This window comes from Eubalaena glacialis, chromosome 4 (genome assembly GCF_028564815.1).
Source record: "Eubalaena glacialis isolate mEubGla1 chromosome 4, mEubGla1.1.hap2.+ XY, whole genome shotgun sequence".
NCBI classification, from domain to species: Eukaryota; Metazoa; Chordata; class Mammalia; order Artiodactyla; family Balaenidae; genus Eubalaena; species Eubalaena glacialis.
The window spans coordinates 123,407,579-123,433,317 of record NC_083719.1 but is presented as its reverse complement, the minus strand read 5'-3'; the positions used below and the strand labels follow the sequence as shown (position 1 = coordinate 123,433,317).

General features: G+C 42.0%; 1 protein-coding gene across 2 annotated transcripts in view; it reads right to left on the bottom strand.

Moving 5' to 3' along the window:
* The window catches only part of SH3RF2 (SH3 domain containing ring finger 2), a 135,040-nt gene that overhangs the window by 26,514 nt on the left and 82,787 nt on the right, over positions 1–25,739 (bottom strand). For both annotated transcript variants that reach the window (XM_061189791.1, XM_061189792.1), the window contains exons 6-7: positions 3,621–3,712; positions 2,139–2,309 (exon numbers count right to left, since the gene is read on the bottom strand). In XM_061189791.1, coding sequence (XP_061045774.1) covers positions 2,139–2,309; positions 3,621–3,712 — 263 coding nt within the window. The remainder of the gene's footprint in view (positions 1–2,138; positions 2,310–3,620; positions 3,713–25,739) is intronic.

The following is a 25,739-nucleotide window of genomic DNA, read 5'->3' as shown; positions in this document are numbered from 1 at the left end:
TCTTCCAGTTACTCAAGGCAAAAAAAAAGTGGACTCACCATGAATCCTCTCTTCTTTTACACCCAGTATTTGATTTGTCAGAAAATCCTCTTGTCTCTACCTTCAGAATATACCCAGAATCTAACCACTGCTCCCTCCCTCCACAGCTAGCGCCTTTGTTCATTTCACCGTCACCCCCTCCCCCAACCGGATTATTACAATATCTGCTTAACTAGTCTCTCTGCTTCCACCTTTTCCAATCTATAGTTTACTTTCAACCCAGCAACTAGAGGGATTCTGATTACAACATAAGTTAGATCACGTCATGCTTCTGCTCAAAGCCCTATAATACGGTTAAAGCCAAATTCCTCATTACGACCGAGGAAATTCTGTGTGATCTGAATCCCTGTTACCATTCTGACCTCATCACCTACTAACCCCCTCTCACTTCCCTAACCCAGTCCTATTGGCCTTCATGTCAGGCGTGCTCCTCCCTCAGGGCCTTTGTTCTGTACTTGCTGTTCCTTGGGCCTGGAACACACCTCCCTCATTCCTTCATTCTACCTTCTTACTGCTCAGTAAGGCCATCTCTGACCAAGCTATTAACATTGTAATCACCCCCACGCAAATTCTATCCCCCTTTCCTGACTTCTATTTTCTTCTTAGACCTTATCATTAGCACACCACATGTATTACTTATATGTCTTGTTTATTGTCTGTCTGTCCCACTAGAATGTAAGCTCCACTGGGCGAGGATATTGTGTCTTTTGTTCACTGGTGTTTCTCCAGTATCTAAAAAGGTGCCTGACATATAGTGCTCAATACATATTTGTTGAATAAATGAATTAAAGCATCAGTTGTAGACATCCTTAGTTTGCCTTTGGAGATTTTGCAATTTTCTAACAAATTCCAAGAACCTTCCATTTGAAAGGAGTAACTGTGATCCTCTATTCCAATTTTCTGGCATGTGAAGAAATCTTTTTGCCTGGATCTGTTGGAACCCACATTTTGCCTGTAGTCTTTCTAGAAAGGGGATCCACCACCTCACCAGCCAGACTGATTGGAAAAATCTGTGGGTTAGAAAGTGCAGTCTTTTATTGAACCAGAACCTTCTAAGTTGTATTCACTGGTTCACTGTCTCCTCATGGAACAAATCTACTTCCTGGTCTACACAGTCTGTTATGGTCCCTCTGACCCTTGTCTTCTGCAGCTCAAATTATCCTACTTTCTTTATAGGTTTCTCCAGTGATGTAGTTTCTGTATCCTCACCATTGCTGCCCTCCACTGGACACACTGCCCCGCCTACATGAAAGTCCCCAAAACTGGCCATATATGACTCTAGCTCTGACCCCCGTAGTGTACAATGGGATTATCCCTTTCCTTGGAGTTATGACTCTCTGGTATGTCATAAAGACAGAGTGTATATGTGGTGATGGTCTTGCTGCCTTGTGACAGGCTTTGCCTGGACTTAATGGGGGTGGGGGTAGGAGGAACCATGGATAGTTTTGGGGTCTGTGTGTATTTGTGGTCATATTAGGTGGCTGGACAAACTGTATGCCTGTGAAATTGATGAATGTGCCAGAGAATGAAAAAGATTGGGAAAAGCTGTTTGGGAAGAAGATCTTCAGGGTAACTAGCATGTGACCTGGGGTGTGGATGGATGGGTAGTGGTCTGAGTCACAAAAACCCTGCCTAATGGCCCAGCATCCTGGGAAGTCTCCCAAGGTGCTCCAAGAGGTCTTCTGATCATTGTGTTTTCCCATTGTGCCATGATTGTGAAGTGTCAGGGCGCAGGGTGTGAGGTGCGATTTGGGGGGGATTATATAGTAGAAAACCTGAAATCTAGTTCTTGAGCAGACTGGTTAACTCTGCACATCAATTTCCTCATCTGTAAAATAACATTTACCTTAAACGAGATTCTTGAGCATAGCCAATGAGTTAAAAGATGCAAAAGTGCTTGTAAAATGGGAAGAGCTATTTAAAAGATAACTATTCTGCTATTTTTTTTTTAAAGTTATGTGTTAGGAGGGTACTAGAACAAAAGCTGTTTCTCGGCCCGCACTCTGAAAGGGCATTGAGTCCTTCAGAGATTCAACCCACAGATAGCCCCTGGCCTAGGTGACCTGACCCTCTGATGCCTGAGATTGGAGAGGACCCACCTGAAAATGGGGATGACATAGTTGTTGGGGAAGATGCCGACTCGCCCGGTCACCAAGGAGACGCCCCTGAGCCAGCCATCCTGGTACTTCCCCAGGACCCTGATGCCCTCTCCCTTCTGCAGGTCCAGTTCGTCAGGTCCATGGGCTGAGTAGGAGTGCAGGGCTACAAACCTGGGGAGACACAAGGAACTGGTAAAGGAAGCTGGTGAGCGGAGGGCATGGAACCAGTGAAGGGTGAAGCGAGAGGAAAACTCAGAGCCCACCTGCCCGGGGTTTAGCAACAACACCTTTTAAGAACTGAAATCTCACTATGTAAGGCAGATGAAAGTGGTGGAGCCTGGCTGAAGGAGCAGTGGAGGGGCCCAGATCCCTGCCCCCTCCTTCTCCCTGCTCCTCCACAGAGTGCCCCACAGCTGCAAATCACTCATTTAGGGCACATCAGCACTTTGACAATGGGGAAACTGGTCTAGAATAGAGAAAGGAGTTGGTGACCAGGAATCAGCGGCAGAGCTGGGTCTCAAACCTGGAAGTGATGGTTCTCTCTGGGATGCTTTTTCACACTGCTTAGAGTATCCCCCAAGACAATGGGCACAGCCATCAAGGTTCAGGGAACTGAGGGGTCAGCAGAGAAACCTCTCTGATCCACTCCTTCTCCTGAGGGTAGGGACATGTCTGACCCCCAGGAATGGCCCGAGGAGCTAGCTTAATGTAGGCCGGAGGTGGACATGGGAAAATGGGAGGCGGGTGTTAATTTCAGTGTTTGGCACGCAGTGGAATACTGGCTGCATGTTGGCATGGAGGAGGATGGGCTTGAAACATGGTAGAAATGTTCTCGGGTTAGTGCAGTGACTTGCCTCTCTGAAGTCCACACAGGAGCTGGGCAGGTAACATCCAGGTATGAGCCAGGGGGTGAAGACCCTGGGGAATAGTGAGGCTGTGGAAGGAGAATAACTGCCCGACTAAAGGCATTAAAAATAACCCACTTTGGCTTGCCATGTTCGGGGTTACCAGTGTATGGCCTCAGGCTGGATGTTAGGAAGTCCTTCTAGACTCTGTGGACTGTGGGGCACTGAAAGGTTTTATCGAAGGGGCTAGGACAGTGTTCTCATCTGCAAGGTTCCTTTCCCCTCTAAAATGCTATATTTATTTCTTGCTGATTACTAGAGCAACATCTATTGATGACCTAGCATTGTGAATCTAAAGGAAGACAATAGAAATTGCTCAGTACCCAAGCTTCCTGCAATGTTTTGGTATATAATCTTCCAGTCTCTTTCTACTTTTGTAAAATAATGAGCCAGGATGATGTGGTTTGGTAATTCGTGTTTTTCACCATTACTCCCTTTGGAGGTTGTAAAAGAAGGGGAGCTGTTATCTCTCTGGATGTGTTGGTTGGGGACGGGGGATGCTTGATGGCAGAGGGATGGCAAAGATGACCCCTCTATGCCAGGACCGGGAGTGGAGGGTTGAGCTTTTTTTACTCACATGTTAGCTGAGAGGTGTTGCTGGGAGCCGGGCAGACTGATGATGGCCGTGGAATGTCCTGCGGAGGCAGGTGCAGGGTGATAAGTGCTGACCTACACAGACAGAAAAGCCAGGCAGAACCAGTGAACATCACCAGCCAGGCCCACAGCAGAGCTGCTGCAGCCTGACGCAACCAAAAACCAAGGGCCACGCCCAGCACCACCCAGCATGTGTCTTCTCTGTGGTTTGGGGCTGTGGGCAGAGCCGAGTGGTGGTAGATTGGTTTATGGTCTGCTGGGGTGGCATGCCAGGGTCACAATCCAAAAGACTGCTCAGAAAGGGCAGAGGATGAAGACCTGTCTAGTTTACAGTCAACAGGGTACTTCCAGGATCCTCAATCTCTTCCCTGGGCCCCTCCCTACCCATCTCCCACTACACTCACCTCCCTCTATGAAAACCTATTCTCATAAAATGATACAATGGCTGATACTGAGAACTTAACACTCGCCAGGCAGTTTTAAGAGCTTTACAAGTATCAGCTAATTTAATCCTTATTAAAGGGACTATTATCATCCGTATTTTTGGATGAGAAACTGAGGGAAAGAAAAGTTACCTAACTAGTATGAAACAAACTTTTAAACCAGGTTGTCTAGGTCCTGAGCCCACACTATCAGTATTAACATACACACAGACACACACACTCAGACTCACACACACACACCAGTTTACCCAGTGACTTAAGGAAGGTAAATCTGCATCCTCTTTACTTTTCCAGGATGAAAGAGGGAGCAATAATGCTAAAAGTATCTGGAAACTGCCTATTATCCTGGCACCTTGCCTGTTGTCTAACGTCTTACCTTGCTCATTTCCTTCTTGGCATATATCACAGGCTGTGATTGTTTCCTTGTTTAGTTACTGACCATCCCCCATCACTAGACTGTAAGTTCCATGAGGGCAGGGACTATATCTTGTTCATCATTGTAATTCTTATGTGCCCAATATGTACCTGTAGCTTAAAGAATGAATAAATGAACAAAAAGATCTTTCTACCCAGTCCACCAAGGACTAATGAAACCTCAACCATCTCCATGCCATCCAGAGTAAATACATTCAATCTGTCTTCAGTTGTCGGCTCATAAACGATGGTAACTACATATATGTACCTTTTTAGGACTATGCTTTTGTGGGTATGACTATTATTTGCATATGTGTGTTTGGGCAGTTGCTAATCCATTACCGAGTACATGTATCTCTGGTTCTTTCTACAATTGCGTATGTTTTTTCAGAACCCATGACAATTGTATGTACATGTATGATGGCACTGGTCTATTGTATGTCTGATTATGTTCACACATGTGGGCCTGTGGATTGATAAGCATGTATACTCTGTGTGATTATATGTATGTATGGTTGTAAATGTCTATCTGGAATTCTGTGTGTATGTATGTAAATTCTAGAGGTGTGTGCAAATATGCATGGGTATAGTTTTGTGTGTGTGCCAATGACTGTGTAAATGTATGTATGGCTGCGTATGTATGTGTGACATTTCAATCCAGGTATAGGATCAGAAAACTATTCCAGTCAGATAGTAACAAGTGTTGGCAAGAATGTGGAGAAATCAAAACCCTCATACAGTGTTGGTGGAAACGTAAAATGGTTCAGGCCCTTTGGAAAATAGTTTTGCAGTTCCTCAAATGACTAAACATAGAATTACCATAAGACCCAGTAAGTCCAATACCCAAGAGAGATGAAAACATATGTCCACACTAAAGCTTGTGTATGAATTTTACAGCAGCATTATTTATAATAGACAAAAGGTGGAAATAACCCAAATGTCCATTGACTAATGAATGAATAAACCAAATGTGGTATATCCATACAATGGAATATTATTCAACCATAAAAGAAATGAAGTATTGATATATGCCAGAACATGGATAAGCCTTGAAAACATTATGCTAATTGAAAGGAGTCAGACACAAAAAAATTACATAATTCCATTTATATGAAATGACCAGAATAGGCAAATCTATATAGAAAGTAGATTAGTAGTTTCCAGGGGCTGGGGATATAGGGGGGATATAGGAATAATAATTAAGGGTACAGGGTTTCTTTTTGAGGTGATGACATATTGTAAAATTGTGGTGATAATGGTTGCACATATCTGTGAATATATTAAAAACCACTGACTTGTACACCTTTAATGGCTTAAATGTATGGTATGTGAAATATGCTTTAATAAGCTTTGAAAAAAGATGCCAAAAAGCATATGATCATCTCAATAGATGTAGTAAAAGCATTTGATAAAATTCAACATCCATTTATGATAAAAACTCTCCAGAAAGCAGGCAAAGAGGGAACATACCTCAACATAGTAAGGGCCATATATGGCAAACCCACAGCTAACATCGTACTCAATGATGAAAATTTGAAAGCATTTCCTCTAAGATCAGGAACAAGACAAGGATGTCCACTTTCGCCACTTATATTCAACATAATTTTGGAAGTCCTAGCCATGGCAATCAGAGAAGAAAAAGAAATAAAAGGAATCCAAATTGGAAAGGAAGAAGTAAAACTGTTCGTTTGCAGATGACATGATACTATGAGTAGAAAATCCTAAAGACACCACCAGAAAAACTACTAGAGCTCATCAATGAATTTGGTAAAGTTGCAGGATATGAAATTAATATGCAGAAATCTGTTGCATTTCTATACACTAACAATGAAAGATCAGAAAGAGAAATTAAGGAAACAATCCCATTTACCACAGCATCAAAAAGAATAAAATACCTAGGAATAAACCTACCTAAGGAGGCAAAAGACCTGTACTCTGAAAACTATGATGCTGATGAAAGAAATCAAAGATGACACAAATAGATGGAAAGATATACTGTGTTTTTGGATTAGAAGAATCAATATTGTTAAAATGACCATACCACCCAAGGCAATCTACAGCTTCATTGCAATCCCTATCAAAACACCAATGGCATTTTTCACAGAAATAGAACAAATAATTTAAAAATGTGTATGGAAACACAAAAGACCCCGAATAGCCAAAACAATCTTGAGAAAGAAGAACAGAGCTGAAGGAATGACACTCCTTGACTTCAGACTATACTACAAACCTATAGTCATCAAAACAGTATTGTACTGGCATAAAAACAGACACATAGATCAATGGAACAGGATAGAGAGCCCAGAAATAAACCCACACACTTACGTTCACTTAATCTATGAGAAAGGAGACAAGACTATGCAATGGAGAAAAGACAGTCTCTCTTCAATAAGTGATGCTGGGAAAACTGGACAGCTACATATAAAAGAAAGAAATTAGAACATTCTCTAACACTATGTAGAAAAATAAATGCTAAATGGATTAAAGACCTAAATGTAAGACTGGATACTATAAAACTCCTAGAGGAAGACATAGGCAGAACACTCTTTGACATAAATTGTAGCAATATTTTTTTGGATCTGTCTCCTAAAGTAAAGGAGATAAAAGCAAAAATAAACAAATGGGACCTAATTAACTTAAAAGCTTTTGCACAGCAAATGTAGCCATTGACAAAATGAAAAGACAACCTACTGAATGAGAGAAGATATTTGCAAATGATATGACCAATAAAGGATTACTATCCAACATATGTAAACAGTTCATACAACTCAACATCAAAAAAACAAACAACTGATTAAAAATGGGCAGAAGGTCTAAATAGATATGTTTCCAAAGAGGAAATGCAGATGGCCAACAGGCACATGAAAAGATGCTCAACATTGCTAATCATCAGGGAAATGCAAAACAAAACCACAATGAGATATCACCTCACACCTGTGAGAATGGCTATCATCAAAAAGAACACAAATAACAAATGTTGGTGAGGATGTGGAGAAAAGTAAACCTCTGTACACTGTTGGTGGGAGCCACTATGGTGCAGCCACTGAGGAAAACAGTATGGAGGTTTATCAAAAAAATAAAAATAGAACTAACATATGACCCAGCAATTAAACTCCTGGGTATATGTCCAAAACTAACAAACAAACAAACAAAAAAACAACAAAAAAAACTAATTTGAAAAGATACATGCACTCCTGACCTAGAGGAACTTGACAAACAAGTAGAAGATGACGAGAGAGCCTGACCAACATGGCAGAGTAGAAGGACGTGCTCTCACTCCCTCTTGTGAGAACACATGAATCACAGCTAACTGCTGAACAATTGTCGACAGGAAGACACTGGAACTCACCAAAAAGGATACCCCACATCAAAAGACAAAGGAGAAGCCACAATGAGACGGTAGGAGGGGCGCAATCACAATAAAATCAGATCCCATAACTGCTGGGTGGGTGACTAATAAACTGGAGAACACTTATACCACAGAAGTCCACCCACTGGAGTGAAGGTTCTGAGCCCCACGTCAGGCTTCCGAACATGGGGGTCCGGCAACGGGAGGAGGAATTCCTAGAGAATCAGACTTTGAAGCCTAGTGGGATTTGATTGCAGGACTTGACAGGACTGGGGGAAACAGAGACTCCACTCTTGGTGGGCACACACGAAGTAGTGTGTGCATCGGGACCCAGGGGAAGGAGCAGTGACCCCAGGGGAGACTGAACCAGACCTACCTGCTACTGCTGGAGGGTCTCCTGCAGAGGTGGTGGGTGGCTGTGGCTCACCATGAGGACAAGGACACTGGCAGCAGAAGTTCTGGGAAGTACTCCTTGGTGTGAACCCTCCCAGAGTCCGCCATTAGCCCCACCAAGGAGCCTGCAGACTCCAGTGTTGGGTCACCTCAGGCCAAACAACCAACAGGGAGGGAACCCAGCCCCACCCATCAGCAGTCAAGCGGATTAAAGTTTTACTGAGCTCTGCCCACCAGAGCAACAGCCAGCTCTACCCACCACCAGTCCCTCCCATCAGGAAACTTGCACAAGCCTCTTAGGTAGCCTCATCCACCAGAGGGCAGACAGCAGAAGCAAGAAGAACTACAATCCTGCAGCCAGTGGAACAAAAACCACATTCACAGAAAGAGAGACAAGATGAAAAGGCAGAGGGCTATGTACCAGATGAAGGAACAAGATAAAACCCCAGAAAAACAACTAAATGAAGTGGAGATAGGCAACCTTCCAGAAAGAGAATTCAGAATAATGATAGTGAAGATGATCCAGGACCTCGGAAAAAGAATGGAGGCAAAGATCGAGAAGATGCAAGAAATGTTTAAGAAAGACCTAGAAGAATTAAAGAACAAACAAACAGAGATGAACAATACAATAACTGAAATGAAAAGTACACTAGAAGGAATCAATAGCAGAATAACTGAAGCAGAAGAATGGATAAGTGACCTGGAAGACAGAATGGTGGAATTCACTGCTACAGTACAGACTAAAGAAAAAAGAATGAAAAGAAACGAAGACAGCCTAAGAAACCTCTGGGACAACATTAAACACAACAACATTCGCATTACAGGGGTCCCAGAAGGAGAAGAGAGAGAGAAAGGACCACAGAAAATATTTGAGGAGATTATAGTCAAAAACTTCCCTAACATGGGAAAGGAAATAGCCACCCAAGTCCAGGAAGCGCCGAGAGTCCCATACAGGATAAACCCAAGGAGAAACATGCCAAGACACATAATAATCAAATTGGCAAAAATTAAAGACAAAGAAAAATTATTGAAAGCACCAAGGGAAAAACAACAAATAACATACAAGGGAACTCCCATAAGGTTAACAGCTGATTTCTCAGCAGAAACTCTACAAGCCAGAAGGGAGTGGCATGATATACTTAAAGTGATGAAAGGGAAGAACCTACAACCAAGATTACTCTACCTGGCAAGGATCTCACTAAGATTCGATGCAGAAATCAAAAGCTTTACAGACAAGCAAAAGCTAAGAGAATTCAGCACCACCAAACCAGCTCTACAACAAATGCTAAAGGAACTTCTCTAAGTAGGAAACACAAGAGAAGAAAAGGACCTACAAAAACAAACCCAAAACAATTAAGAAAATGGCCATAGGAACATACATATCTATAATTACCTTAAATGTGAATGGATTAAATGCTCCAACCAAAAGACACAGGCTCGCTGAATGGATACAAAAACAAGACCCATATATATGCTGTCTACAACAGACCCACTTCATACCCAGGGACACATACAGACTGAAAGTGAGGGGATGGAAAAAGATATTCCATGCAAATGGAAATCAAAAGAAAGCTGGAGTAGCAATACTCATATCAGATAAAAGAGACTTTAAAATAAAGAATGTTACAAGAGACAAGGAAGGACACTACATAATGATCAAGGGATCAATCCAAGAAGAAGATATAACAATTATAAATATATATGCACCCAACATAGGAGCACCTCAATACATAAGGCAACTGCTAACAGCTCTAAAAGAGGAAATCGACAGTAACTCAATAATAGTGGGGGACTTTAACACCTCACTTACTTCAATGGACAGATCATCCAAAATGAAAGTAAATAAGGAAGCAGAAGCTTTAAATGACACAATAGACCAGATAGATTTAATCGATATTTATAGGACATTCCACCCAAAAACAGCAGATTACACTTTCATCTCAAGTGCGCACGGAACATTCTCCAGGATAGATCACATCTTCGGTCACAAATCAAGCCTCAGTAAATTTAAGAAAATTGAAATCATATCAAGCATCTTTTCTGACCACAACACCTTGAGATTAGAAATGAATTACAAGGAAAAAAACGTAAAAAGCACAAACACATGGAGGCTAAACAATACGTTACTAAATAATCAAGAGATCACTGAGGAAATCAAAGAGGAAATCAAAAAATACCTAGAGACAAATGACAATGAAAACACGATGATCCAAAACCTATGGGATGCAGCAAAAGCAATTCTAAGAGGGAAGTTTATAGCTATACAAGCCTACCTCAAGAAACAAGAAAAATCTCAAATAAACAATCTAACCTTACACCTAAAGGAACTAGAGAAAGAAGAACAAACAAAACCCAAAGTTAGCAGAAGGAAAGAAATCATAAAGATCAGAGCAGAAATAAATGAAATAGGAACAAAGAAAACAATAGCAAAGATCAATAAAACTAAAAGCTGGTTCTTTGAGAAGATAAACAAAATTGATAAACCATTAGCCAGACTCATCAAGAAAAAGAGGGAGAGGACTCAAATCAATAAAATTAACAATGAAAAAGGAGAAGTTACAACAGACACTGCAGAAATACAAAGCATCCTAAGAGACTACTACAAGCAACTCTATGCCAATAAAATGGACAACCTGGAAGAAATGGACAAATTCCTAGAAAGGTATAACCTTCCAAGACTGAACCAGGAAGAAATAGAAAATATGAACAGACCAATCACAAGTAATGAAATTGAAACTGTGATTAAAAATCTTCCAACAAACAAACAGAAGTCCAGGACCAGATGGCTTCACAGGTGAATTCTATCAAACATTTAGAGAAGAGCTAACACCTATCCTCTCAAACTCTTCCAAAAAATTGCAGAGGAAGGAACACTCCCAAACTCATTCTATGAGGCCACTATCACCCTGATACCAAAACCAGATAAAGATACTACAAAAAAAGAAAATTACAGACCAATATCACTGATGAATATAGATGGAAAAATCCTCAACAAAATACTAGCAAACAGAATCCAACAACACATTAAAAGGATCATACACAATGATCAAGTGGGATTTATCCCAGGGATGCAAGGATTCTTCAATATACGCAAATCAATCAATGTGATACACCATATTAACAAATTGAAGAAGAAAAACCATATGATCAGCTCAGTACATGCAGAAAAAGCTTTTGACAAAATTCAACACCCATTTATGATAAAAACTCTCCAGACTGGGCCCGTGTGCCACAACTGCTGAGCCCGTGTGCCACAACTACTGAAGTCCGCACACCTGGAGCCCGTGCTCCATGGCGGGAGAGGCCACCACAGTGGGAGGCCTGCACACCGCAATGAAGGGTGGCCCCTGCTCGCTGCAGTTGGAGGGAGCCCGCGCGCAGCAGCGAAGACCCAATACAGCCAAAAATATATATAAATAAATATTTTAAAAAATGGTTTAAAAAAAAAAAAACTCTCCAGAAAGTGGGCATAGAGGGAACCTACCTCAACATAATAAAGGCCATATATGACAAACCCACAGCAAACATCATTCTCAATGGTGAAAAACTGAAACCATTTCCTCTAAGATCAGGAACGAGACAAGGATGTCCACTCTCACCACTAGTATTCAACATAGTTTTGGAAGTTCTAGCCACAGCAATCAGAGAAGAAAAAGAAATAAAAGGAATACATTGGAAAAGAAGAAGTAAAACTGTCACTGTTTGCAGATGACATGATACTATACATGGAGAATCCTAAAGATGCCACCAGAAAACTACTAGAGCTAATCAATGAATTTGGTAAAGTTGCAGGATACAAAATTAATGCACAGAAACCTCTTGCATTCCTATATACTAATGATGAAAAATCTGAAAGAGAAATTAAGGAAACACTTCCATTTACCACTGCAACAAAAAGAATAAAATACCTAGGGAGAAAAAAGACCTTTATGCAGAAAACTATAAGACACTGATGAAAGAAATTAAAGATGATACCAACAGATGGAGAGATATACCATGTTCTTGGATTGGAAGAATCAATATTGTGAAAATGAGTATACTACCCAAAACAATCTACAGATTCAATGCAATCCCTATCAAATTACCAATGGCATTTTTTACAGAACTAGAACAAAAAATCTTAAAATTTGTATGGAGGCACAAAAGACCCCAAATAGTCAAAGCAGTCTTGAGGGGAAAAAGTGGAGCTGGAGGAATCAGACTCCCTGACTTCAGACTATACTACAAAGCTACAATAATTAAGACAATATGGTACTGGCACAAAAACAGAAATATAGATCAATGGAACAAGATCGAAAGCCCAGAGATAAACCCACGCACCTATGGTCAGCTAATCTATGACAAAGGAGGCAAGGATATACAATGGAGAAAAGACAGTCTCTTCAATAGGTGGTGCTGGGAAAACTGGACAGCTACATGTAAAAGAATGAAATTAGAACACTCCCTAACAGTATACACAAAAATAAACTCAAAATGGATTCGAGACCTAAATGTAAGGCCGGACACTATAAAACTCTTAGAGGAAAACATAGGAAGAACACTCTTTGACATAAATCACAGCAAGATATTTTTTGATCCTCCTCCTAGAGTAATGGAAATAAAAACAAAACTAAACAAATGGGACCTAATGAAACTTAAAAGCTTTTGCACAGCAAAGGAAACCATAAACAAGGCGAAAAGACAACCCTCAGAATGGGAGAAAACATTTGCAAACGAATCAATGGACAAAGGATTAATATCCAAAGTATATAAACAGCTCATGCAGCTCAATATTAAAAAAACAGCCCAATCCAAAAATGGGCAGAAGACCTAAATAGACATTTCTCCAAAGAAGACATACAGGTGGCCAAGAAGCACATGAAAAGCTGCTCAACATCACTAATGATTAGAGAAATGCAAATCAAAACTACAATGAGGTATCACCTCACAGCAGTTAGAATGGGCATCATCAGAAAATCTACAAACAACAAATGCTGGAGAGGGTGTGCAGAAAAGGGAACCCTCTTGCACTGTTGGTGGGAATGTAAATTGATACAGCCACTATGGAGAACAGTATGGAGGTTCCTTAAAAAACTAAAAATAGAACTACCATATGACCCAGCAATCCCACTACTGGGCATATACCCTGAGGAAACCATAATTCAAAAAGACACATGCGCCCCAGTGTTCATTGCAGCAGTATTTACAATAGCCAGGACATGGAAGCAACCTAAATGCCCATCGACAGATGAATGGATAAAGAAGATGTGGTATATATATACAATGGAATATTACTCAGCCATAAAAAGGAAAGAAATTGGGTCATTTGTAGAGACATGGATGGATCTAGAGACTGTCATACAGAGTGAAGTAAGTCAGAAAGAGAAAAACAAATACTGTATGCTAACACATATATATGAAATATAAAAAAAGAAACAAAAGGTCATGAAGAACCTAGGGACAAGATGGGAATAAAGACGTAGACCTAGTAGAGAATGAACTTGAGGACATGGGGAGGGGGAAGGGTAAGCTTGGACAAAGTGAGAGAGTGGCATGGACATATATACACTACCAAATGTAAAACCGATAGCTAGTGGGAAGCAACTGCATGGCACAGGGAGATCAGCTCGTTGCTCTGTGACCACCTAGAGGGGTGGGATAGGGAGGGTGGGAGGGAGACACAAGAGGGAGGAGATATGGGGATATATGTATATGTACAGCTGATTCACTTTATTATAAAGCAGAAACTAACACACCATTGTAAAGCAATTATACTCCAATAAAAATGTTTTAAAAAATAAATAAAATAAAATAAAATTAAAAAAAAAAAAAAGAGGCTTAAGAGCCACAGTCAGCGATTGCAATGTGTGGGCACTGGGCACTGGAGTTAATGCAATGAAGAAGACACACAGAGCTCCTTCCTCAGGTGGACCTCACCATGTATACCAGGGAAGACGCTTAAACCCATAGTTATGTAAACATGGTGCATGTTGGCGCTGCCGAGGGGTGGGGCTCAAGGTGCTCTGGGCGCTGCTGGGAGACGCTCGCCTTGATCTCCAAGAGGTATTTCACTCACAGCCTACAATTCCAACACTAACTTGTGATACACAGACCTCACTGTCATCAACTCCCATTTTTACAGATGCAGTAGCCAAGATAGAAAGCTTACATGATGTTCAGGAGATGGCCAGCAAGTGACAGGTTAAGTTGACACCAGGAGCAAGGACCCTGGCCTGGAGCCCTTTCTGTGAGTCACCAAGGTTAGCACTTTACTCCATGTGGCTAGAGAGCTCATGTATGTGAGGCATGTTTGTGCATCCCAGGAAAAAGCCGTCTAGCCAAATTCAGCATTCTGTTTTTATGTTCACAGGTATGTCATGTTCATGATGACCAGCATCGCTGGCCAGTGTCCCCTGTAATATACAATAGATCTGGAGGGAGGTTGAATATGAAGTACTTTTTGTTTTGTTGTTTATCTTCCTCCTTCCCTGGCCAAAGCGACGTCCCAACAGAGTCAGAGCTCCTTTTGCCAGACTGCTTTCCTTCCTTCTCTAAGCCTGTCTCAGAACCAGTCGGCTTACAAAGCCTCCCTGTTCTGGATGAGCAGGGAGCCGCCGTCCAGTGCTTTGATTTGCCCTGAGAGTAAAAGCGTTGTCTGAAAAAGAAAACTCGATCATGAGCTGGCAGCAGGTCCCTTTAGGTCCACCTCGAAAAAATGTCTTCTCAAGTACACAGCGAGGTCAGCAGGGGTAATATTATATAATGCTGTGAAGCCGACTACATCTCCATTTTCTAGGTAGTCATAGAAGCTTTGAATATGCTCTGTGATCTAGCCCCTGCCCTGCTCTCCGGCCTCACCTTCCTCCCCTCACCCTCCCCGCTTCACTTCCTTCAGCCGTGGGGTCTTTTCTCAGCTCCTTGAGCAGGTCACACTGCTTCTGTTACCCCTGCCCTTTCCATGCCCCCCACGCCCATCTCCACTCTGTTATTTTCCCTCGTTATTGACATTTTAAATTATAAATACAGTAGGCATAGAAATAAGTGTATATAATTTTTTGTTATTTAAAGAAGAATAACAAAACTAACTCCTGCATACATACCACCCAACTCAAGAAACAGAATAAAAATAGGAATTGAATACTGTACTTAGAGGCCCTCTGCATATTCCTCGCTAATCAGATCTCTTCCCTCCTCCCAGAGCTAACTACAATGCTGAAATTTAATTGATTGTTCCATTGATTTTCTATGTAATTTTTAACAACGTTGGTATATATCCCTAAACCACATGTGGTTGAGGTCTGCCTGTTTCTGAACACAGTGTGAATGGATTCACATTGCGCGTGTTCTTCTGTGACTCGCATCTTCCGCTTAACACTAAGTTGTCGTGGTTGGTTTTCACTGCTGTCCTGTATTTCATTGTATGCATCTACCACCATTTAACCATCCTATCATTTATGTGTCATTTGGGTGATTTTCAGTTTGGGGCTGTCCTGAAGGATGTTGCTATGGACATTCTTGTATATGTTCCCCGTGCACATGTACAAGAGTTCCCCCAGGATCTACACCTACGAGTAGAATTGATGGGCCGTAGGGTAGGAGCCTGCTCAGTTTTATTAGGCAATAACAAACTGGTTCCCAGCGTGGCTGTAACAATTTACACTTCTGCCAGCAGTGAATGACAATTCCTGTTACCCCACTGTCTCGCCAGCGTGTGTTAATGCTGAGCTTTTTAATACCTGTTTGTGGTGGGTGTGAAATGATATCTCATTGTGGTTTCAAATTAATTTCTCTGAGTACTAATGAGCTGGGGTTTCTTTTCAAATGTTTATGGACCATTCTTGTTTCTTATATGAAATGCCTGTTCATTTCCTTTGTCTGCTTTTCCACCCCTCTCTTGGGTTATTTTCTTATTAAGTTATGGAGTTCTAATATTTTGGATATGAATTTTTTGTAGCTTGTAGTTTTACTCTGTGGTGTCTTCTGAAGAACTGAAGTTCTTATTTTTAATAGAGTCAAATTTACAATATATTCCCTTATGGCTTATACTTTTGAAGAATCTTGAATACTATTTTTTTTTTATCCCAAGGTCATAAAGATATACTTCTATGTTGTCTTCTAAAAGTTTTATAGTTTTGTCTTTCCCATTTAAGTCTTTAATCCACCTGGAATTGATTTTTTGACAAGGGAGGAATCCAATTTCATCTGTTTCCACATGGATACCCAATTAGCCCAGCACCATGGTTCATCCTTCCCTTCATCCTTCCCTTCTGATCTGCAAAGCCTGCTCTGTCATAAATCAAGTCTCCATGTTGTCTGTTTCTAGGTTCTCCAGTATGTTCCATGGTTTAATAGAATCCCTATGCTAAATTCGTGCCATCAATTATTATAGCTTTAAAATAAAATTTGATATCTGATAGTGTAGGTCCCACTCTTCACCCCAACCAAATTCCATCTTCTTTTTTAGAAGCATCTTGGCTATTGGCTTTTTGTCCTTTCATTTGAATTTTAGAATCACCTTTTGAGTTCCACACAAAGAACCCACTGGGATTTTAATTTATAAATAAAATTGGGGAGACAGTGAGTCCTTCTATCCAAGAGCATGGCATAATTCTTCATTTATTTTAGGTCTTCTTTTTAATTTTATTAAAGTATAGCTGATTTACAATATTGTGTTAGTTTCTGCTGTACAGCAAAGTGATTCAGTTATACATACTACATTCGTTTTCATATTCTTTTCCATTATGTTTATCACAGGATATTGAATGTAGTTCCCTGTGCTATACACTAGGATCTTGTTGTAATCTATTCTATATATAATAGTTTGCATCTGCTAACCCCAAACTCCCAATCCTTCCCTCCTCCACCATTTTAGGTCTTCTTTAATGTCTTTCAGTAAAGTCTGATACATTTTCTCCATAAAGGGCTTGCATATCTTTTGTTGGATTTAAAAAATTGAGTTGCTGTTGTAAATGGTATCTTTTTAAAAAATTATTTTTCTATTTTCTTTTTATTTATTTTTAATAATTCTATTTTATTTTATTTGGCCATGCCATGCAGCTTGTGGGATCTTAGTTCCCCCATCAGGGATTGAACCTGGGCCCTCAGCAGTGTAAGCACCACCTAACCACTCGTCTGCCAGGGAATTCTCTGTTTTCTTTTTAGAATACAGAAGTGCAATTAACTTTCTTGTATTGATTTGTATGCAGTAACCTTGCTAAGTTCTTATTTATTCCTAATACATTTTTCTGGATTCTTTTGAGTTCTCTATATAGACAACAGTATCATCTACAAATAAAGACAACTATGTTTCTTCTTTTTCCTATCTTCCTGTTCTGGCCAGGTACTCTGGGAGGGACAGTGTTGAGTAAACATAACAGACATTTTTTTCCTTTTTCCTAATCTTAAAGGGAATGCCTTCAACATTTTACCATTAAGTGCGATGTTTGCTGTAGATTTTACTTGGATTCCATTTATCATGTTAAGGAAGTTCCCTTTTACTCCTAGTTTGCTAAGACTTTTAAAATATGTGTAATGAATGGGTAGAGAATTTTATCAAACTTTTTTTCTTTATCTATTGAAAAGATCTTTTTTTCCTTTAATTTGTTAATGGGATAGATTACACAATTAATTTCATAATGTTAAATTAACCTTTCAAATCTTGGGAAAACCCCAACTTAATCATGGTATATTCTATTTTCCTACATTTCTGGATTTGGTTTGCTAATAGACACTTGAGGGGTTTTGCATCTATGTTTATGACTGAGGTAGAACTCAAAATTTCCTTCCCTATGTTGTTGTTTTCTGGTTTTTGATATTAAGAATATCTTGGCCTCATGAAATGAGTTGGGAAATGTTTTCTTTTCTTCCTTCTTTAGAAGAGTTTGTAAAAAGTGAAATTATCCCCTCCTTGAAAGGGTGAAAGAATTCACCTGTAAACCTGTCTTGGTCTGGGGTTCTCTTTGTGGGAAGATTGTAAATTTCTTTAACAGTTCTAAAGAGTTGCCAAGAACTGTGTCCCAGATGTAAAATGTTTTTCATAAACCATGTTTGCTGAAGACAAATTTCTGATTAATTTATTTGCTTGTCAGCCTCCGTTGGGGAGAAAAGGTGGTGCCTGGAATATCTGTATAGAAGCTTGGAAAACCCCAGGTGATGTGGACCACCACACTGTCAGTTCAAGTTCTTAGCGTCTCCAGGGACCCATGGCATTACTCAAGAAGAACTGCATGGGGACAGTCACTGATTTGGTGGATTTTTATAAATCCTTGAAACACTATGCAGCCATAGCTAAGAGAATGGACTTTGGGGGCTGTCTGAATTGAGTTTGAAATTTGGCACCGTAACCAACTGTGTGAGGCTCAGACATAATTCCTCTGAGCCTTAGTTTCCTCATCTATAAAAGGGGGCAATAACAGTAGCTATCCCTTAGAATTCTTGTGAGAATTCAACAGAACATATACGCAAAGTACTTTGCACAACATCTGGCTCATATGAAATACCCCCCAAATTGTAACATTGTCACTATTACAAGAGGGGAGACATACAAAGCAGATGTGTGAGAAGAAGCAGAAGAAGATAGGACTTTCTCAGTGAGATTGGATTAAAAAAATTTTTTTTTAAAAAAATTTTTAATTGGAGTATAGTTGCTTCACACAAGATTGGATTTTAAGGAGGACATATTAATTCTCTGGGACACAAGGGGCTCAATAGTCCAGATTCCCTTTGAGAAAGACTGAGTGACGGGCAACTAGCCCTGCGTGTGGGACGTGTATTCAGGAGTCCTTTCCTGACACTGGACTGGGCTTTTCTCATGTACCCTGAGGCTTCCAGTGAAGGATGGGGTCTGGCACCTCTCTGTAGCTGTGCTCTGCATTGGCTTCTTGGGAAAATGCAGAAAAAACGCCACACCTCAAACCAGAAAGGCAAAATCCCCTTCTTTAAGCTGGGTCCTCTGGTTGGGCAAAAAGTATCCCCAGCCCTGCCACTCCCCCTTCCATTTTCGACATCATGTTCTCCTGAGCCTAACAGCCTGCTGCCTGCAAGGTGGGATTTTGTACCAAAGCAGAATCTGATGAGTTGAGTGCTCTTAGTGCTTTTTGAAATGCCACGGTATACCAAAACCTTAATTATAACCCTTGCCCTCCTAGTCATAATGGTCCATTTGAAGAAGTAAGTGCTTGGCAATAATTATGATTAAATCCTCTCACTGGGCTTCATTAGGGGCCATAAAAATCTAAACAAGCAAAGTTCCTCTTAGATCTGCTGTGGGTCCTCTCATGGCATTTATTCCCAGGAGATGCTTGTCATGCATCTACGGAGTACCGAGTATTGTGCTAGGTCCTGGGGATCGATGATGAAGACCACTGCTCACCAGGATAGCGCAGACTGTGCGAGAACTCTTCTGTCTCAAACCCGACAGAACCTGGGTCCTGCCTGCACATCTTCCAGACACGAGCAACCCAAAGAGGAGTCATTTCTGAACATCTAGAAATTCACATGCTGTACTGGCCTCTGATACAGACTCCATGACTTAGAAAGTGGCTTTTTATGGCAGAGAGCGGGGCTGACAGTTATTTCCTGAACTAAGGAAAATGGACCCACAGGGAGAGCTGGATGGGGAAAGCAGCAAACCAAAACCAGTCAAGAGACAATATGTCATAATTGCTAAAAACGTGGGTTCTGAATTCAGATTTTCCTAGGTATGCCTCCCTGCTTTATTACTCTTTCACCAGGTGACCCTGGGGAAGTTAACCTGGTCCTAAATTAACCTACCTGGTCCTAAATTCCTTCATCTGTTTTAGGTGAGGTTTAATAGGTTTTTCTCTAAAGACTATCAATCTTTATAGGCCTGTGGCTTTTACTTTGTGGAAGGTAGCTGGAGAAGCAAACTGAAGCAGGGCTTAAAGGAAAGTTAGAAAAAAAAAATTCCCTTCTAAAAAATTTAGTGAAGGGAATTCTCTGGTGGTCCAGTGGCTAGGACTTGGTGCTTTCACTGCTGAGGGCTCAGGTTCAATCCCTGGTCAAGGAACTAAGATCCCACAAGCCACGTGACATGGCCAGAAAAAGAATTTAGTGAGCCCAGAAATCATGTGACAGTGTCAAGTTCACTTGGTATCTTCAGAAAGTTAATTTCTTGCCACTTATTTGTTGTCTCATTATTTTAAAAATTTCTCGAAGGATCTCACTGCAACCCCAACAGACGTTTTTAAAAAGAGAAAAAGGATAACACCCCTCCACATTGTCGGAGCAGCGGTCTCTGTGCCTTTTGAGTAATAAGTCCCCTTAATAAATGAAGGATCTACAATCTCACAGACCTAGGATGTGGAGCCGTCATGGTACCCTGGAACACTGCCTGATGTATTTTTGTTGCCAAGTCTGCCTTCCTCTTCTGGATTATTGTTATAGGGGACCCTTGGGAGACCTCTGATGTGGTTGTCACCTAACAGTTTTTCCTTCCCACGGGGTTGATAGGATGTGGTCATGAAGTCCACCAAGATCTGGGGGTCCTTTCTTGAGACAAGCTCAGGGATCTACAGTGAGTGAAAAGACATGTAATATTTCCAGAGCAAGGACTTACAGCCCCTTTCTGGATGGCGTGCTTGCAGGCTTTATAAGATTCTGCAGAAATCAGAAGCTTGTCCACTACTGTCCCAAATTCGATTTAAATAGTTTTGGTTGCCTGCCCAGAGGGCTCAGTCTGTGGTGCCTGACGGTTTGACTGCCCTTGAAGCAAGCCCTCTACTGTTTTCTCCTGTCACTGAGCGAACCACACCAGCTTGGAGCTCCCAGGCCGTTTGCACAGTTGGTGCATCGCACCCTTCAGGGCACTGCATCGGATAGGAAATAAAGGGAGGGCACAACATTTCAGACAAATTCGTTTCCAGGTGTCGTGATATTTTCATCTCATTGTGCTCAGAAGGAATGAAACCATGGACTTGCATTAAGAAAGAGGGCCAGCCTTAGAACAACCGTAAACTTATTATTGGTTTTCCCAGCCTGTAGAACAGTAGCTCAGCACTCAGTAAATGTCTTTTGAGTCTGCTTCCAGGAAGGTCAGTGTCTGAACCATCTGGGACAGATGTGAAGAGACTATCCTCCCAGTTCTCTCTTCTGTTGGCATTAAGAAGTTAACACCAAACAAGGTATATATATATATATATTTTTTTTTGGGGGGGGTGGACAGTTTTACTTTTTGTTCTTTACCTTCTCTCGATGTTGCTTAGCTCAGCCTCTTCTCACAACCTATGTCATTTTTCTCAAAAGAAGGCTAAGTGCCAGTGCCCATGGATTTTGACTAGCAGACCTCCTATAACATTTGAGAATGAATGTCTGATGCCTGTTGATTGACAAGCGTTCTGAGTGTTCCCAGCCTTGGATGAGGCAATGTGAGGATGGGGTTGAGAGGAAGGTGTGGTCCCTGCCCTTAAGGAGTGTATAATCTCACTGAGATGAGATGGCGAACACCATCCACAGATTTTGCAAATCACAACCACCATAAGGGCTAACATTTGAATGCTTCCTAGGGATCATCCATTCCTAAGCACCCTATTAGCTCATGTCATCTTCCCAACACACCAAAGGGCTAAATACTATTATTATCATCACCATTCCCATTTTACAGATGAGAAAGTCAAGGCAAAACCCATGAAAGTAATTTGCCCAAGGCCATAGAGCCAGCCAGTAAGCAGAGCTGGGGTTCAAACCTAAACATCCTGACTTGAGAGCCGACCCTCTCAGAACTCCCTACAGTATGCAAAGCGGTGTGTGCAGTTTGGAGGTTGGATCAAGAGGCTGTCAGGGCTGGAGGATTCTCAGAGCGCAGGAGTCTGTGAGGGTTGGAGCCCTCAGACGAGTCCTCTCCCAATGTTTGTAACTTATTTGCTGGGCTGAGCCAGGGCGAGTATGCCTGGTTTCTGGGAATCCTGCAAGGATGGCTGAGAAGAGATTTCCCAGTCCTTTCTCTCCCTGGGGTTTCATGGTGCACTTTTATGGCTTTCATAAGGCACCGGCAGTGGGATGTCAGGCCAGACTTTGGCTCTGTGCAGAGGCTCAGCAAAGCCTAAGGGAGAGGAATGGCTGCATTTGGATAGTCACACTTGATGCTCAGATGGCCGCTGGCCAAAACAGACATGTTACCACACCCAGTGTCACTTTATCTCCATCATGAGCCAGATGGAATGGCTGTCCCTTATGCAATAGTCAGTTTTGTTTTTTTTTTTTTAGAGTTGTGGTCAGGGAACTGAGGTTCTTATTAACTAACTATATATGAACCTTGAAAAATCTGAAGCCCACTCCCCTTAGCTTTAGAACTGTAGTATATGAGAGCTGCAAGGGACCTTAAAGATAGTCTAATTTAATCTCCTGAGCCTCCGAGAGGGGAAATGGCATGTTGAAGGTCACACGTGGGATTTGGTGGCAGAGTCAGGTCAGGTCCCCATTGGGAGAGGGGATCCTGTCTTGGTAGCTGGTTCAAGTGGTTAGTTTACATGATTTGTTTTCCAGACTATGTTTCACTCATTTTCACCAAGTATTTATTGAGACTTCCATGTGCCTGGCTCTGTCCTCAGGGAGCTTATATTCTAGTGAGGGAACAGGCAAAACAATAAACATACACAAAACAAAAAACAAGGAAAGAGACTAAAAAATATGTGCTAGGAAGGAAACAGAGTACCGGGAGGGGCTGGCTTTGGAGACGGTGTTTTTGATTCCACGTCTTCCCACCTGGTTAGGATGACCGTGGCCATGAATGTCATCCAAATCAACAAGTTGCCCATCCCTTGCACTGGGAAAGCGTGCCTCTGTGGGGACCTCAGCTTTTGGGGTAGGTCCTATTCCCGTGCGGTGCACAGAAGGGATGGGGCTGAAGGCGTATCTTTTCCATATATGGGAGGCCTCAGTAAGGGAGGCACAGCCATCCGGCCTCACGCCCAGGGGTGCAGGTGTTTTCGTCCTCTGACAGAAGCCCTAGACGCTAAAGCACTAAAGCATGGGCACACCCTCAGCAAGGGAGGGTGTTGATTAAGCACAAAATCCCCACGGCTGGCAGGGCATGAGCAAGCAAGGCAAAATGAGGGGATCAGCAGAGCTTGGCGGTGACACCCTTCATCTCCTTTACGCGGCACTTGTAGAGAGCCCATCTCCCACTTTCACTTGTATACTTATTTCTTTCTTCAGTTCCTCACTCTTACAAGCATTCCCTCACTCGTCCATGTCTCCTGTCTTTCATCCAACCCCTAGATCACTTGATCATTCCTTAATTCAGCCATTTCTTCAGTCTCTTGTTTATGTTGATTGACTCAGACACATTGGTACACTCACTGGGTTTCACTCACTTCCTCACTCAGACATCTACTAACATTTACTAAATATTTCCCCGTGCCAGGCTCAACTAGGATTAACCCTGGAGAGGGTCAGGAGGCACCAGTTACCTTGCTGTTACGGAGTTTAGGGTAAGAAGGCAGCAGTTAGGTAAATGCCAAAACAAGGTGTAAAGTGACAGCTGTGTACCCAGAGGCAGATATGAATGGCTATGGGGGCTCAGCTGGTGCCTTCCAGGCATCTGCTGCTGCCTCTTCCCTGCAGGGCTGCAAGTGACCAGGTACACGTATTCTCACCAAGGCATTAGGGACCTCTGATGTCGCTAGACCAGCAAGTATTTGCATTTTAAAGGAAGAGAGAGAGCGAGAGAGAGAGAGAGAGAGAGAGAGAGAGAGAGAGAGAGAAAGAAAGCAAGAAAGAAAGAAAGAAAGGTTTCACCTAGGGGTTGGCAAACTTTTCCTGTAAAGGATCACACAGTAAATATTTTAGGCTTTGTGGGACATACAGTCTTTTTGAAAGTCCCCAGCTCTGCTGTGTGGTGTGAAAACAGCCGTGGACAATACGGAAAGAATGAGTGTGGCCGTGTGCCAGCAAGACTTTATTTTTGGATGCTGAAAATGGAATTTTTACATGTCATGGAGTATTCTTCTTTTGATTCCCCCCTACCCTGCAAACAATTAGACCTGTAAAAACCTTCTTAGCTTTGTGCCATACAAAACGAGGCTGAGGGCCACATCTGGCCTGTGGGCTGTAGTTTGCCATTCCTATTGTAGCACCTCCCCGGCAAATAAATGAATAGTGGATAATTTCCAGGTGCCAATAGCAGAAATAGTTTGCAGTGCATAGTCCTTCCCCTGGTGACTGCTTTCTCTGTTTGCATAAAGAGGTGAGGGCCCAGCAAGGGCCTAATCCCAGGCATAGGGAATATGACTTTGAACATCAAGGGTAGACATTCTCCAATCTCATTCATGTCCTACCCACTTGAAATGGATGCAAGAGAATGATTAAAACTGTGAATGCTCTCTATGACCTGGTACATGCTGCTTCAAATATATTTAGGGTTGGTCTCCCCAGTGCTTGCCCAGAACTTGGCACATGACATGGAATCAGTAAATCTTTATTGAATGAATGGTTGGCTGGCACGTGGTGGGCACGCTGTGTTTGTGAACAGGACTGTGAAGGCAAGGAGCCTTCCCTAATCAGTGCCAGCTCAGATCAAGGTCAAGGCCAAGGCAGCAGGTGGAGCACAAGTGCTCAGTTAGGCAGCTTGAACTAAGCCCAGCAGGAGGGAAGGATCTGTTCCCATTTCTGACTCTACCCTCTCTGTCCTCAGGGTTGCCCTAGACTCAGCCATGAAAAAGCAAGTTTCCCTAGCTGAAGTGTCTGGAAACAAACTGGTGTTTGCAATGTTCTTTGCACATGTAAGCAGGTTTTATTATGCATCTAGTTGTGCAATTTTCCAGCAGGGCTGGATTGTTTTGGAGTGGGAAGAGAGGGAGAAGGATGGATATTGCATCTGCCAAAGCTTGTGCTTTGAAAATACAACAAACATTTTTTTTCCTATGGAAAAAAAATGGCCCATTTCCTCAGAAGTTTCTCTTTCCTTTTCTTTTTTGAGAACATTATTAATCATCAAAAACAAAATTCCTCAAGCATTAACAAAGGGTTGTGATAGGGGCTTTTACCTTGTTTTTCCATGAGAACAATGTGTTAAGAACAGGCTCCTTGTGCCCTCTGTAGAAACCCTCACCTATGGAGAAGACTTGATTTTCAGCTATGCCCCGAGAAAGCATGAAAGCAGCTAATTTGCTGAACAAACCGAGATGTACCCCTAGTCCAGTGTAGACCCCAGAAAACGCCAGCTAGGATGATACAGAATCACTGAATCTTGGATTATGGGTCTGTACAAGGATGGCAAACACCTGGCACACCTGCCTCCTTTTCCTACTCCTGGGCCCATGACAGACATTGCTAATCAATCCCATCATTCCTTCCCACTAAGCCTGGTTGCTGCCCTCGAATTGCTCTTAAACTCTCACTGTGAATGATCAAGTCAGCATGTGAGAAGCCCTACTCCTGTCACCTGGGTGGGGAAAGAGCATGGGCTTGGAAGAGAGTCAGACCTGGGTTCTGACCCAAATCCTGAAATGTACTTGCTGAGTAACACTGAGCTAGTTACTTAGCCTCTCTGGGTCACAGTTCCTCC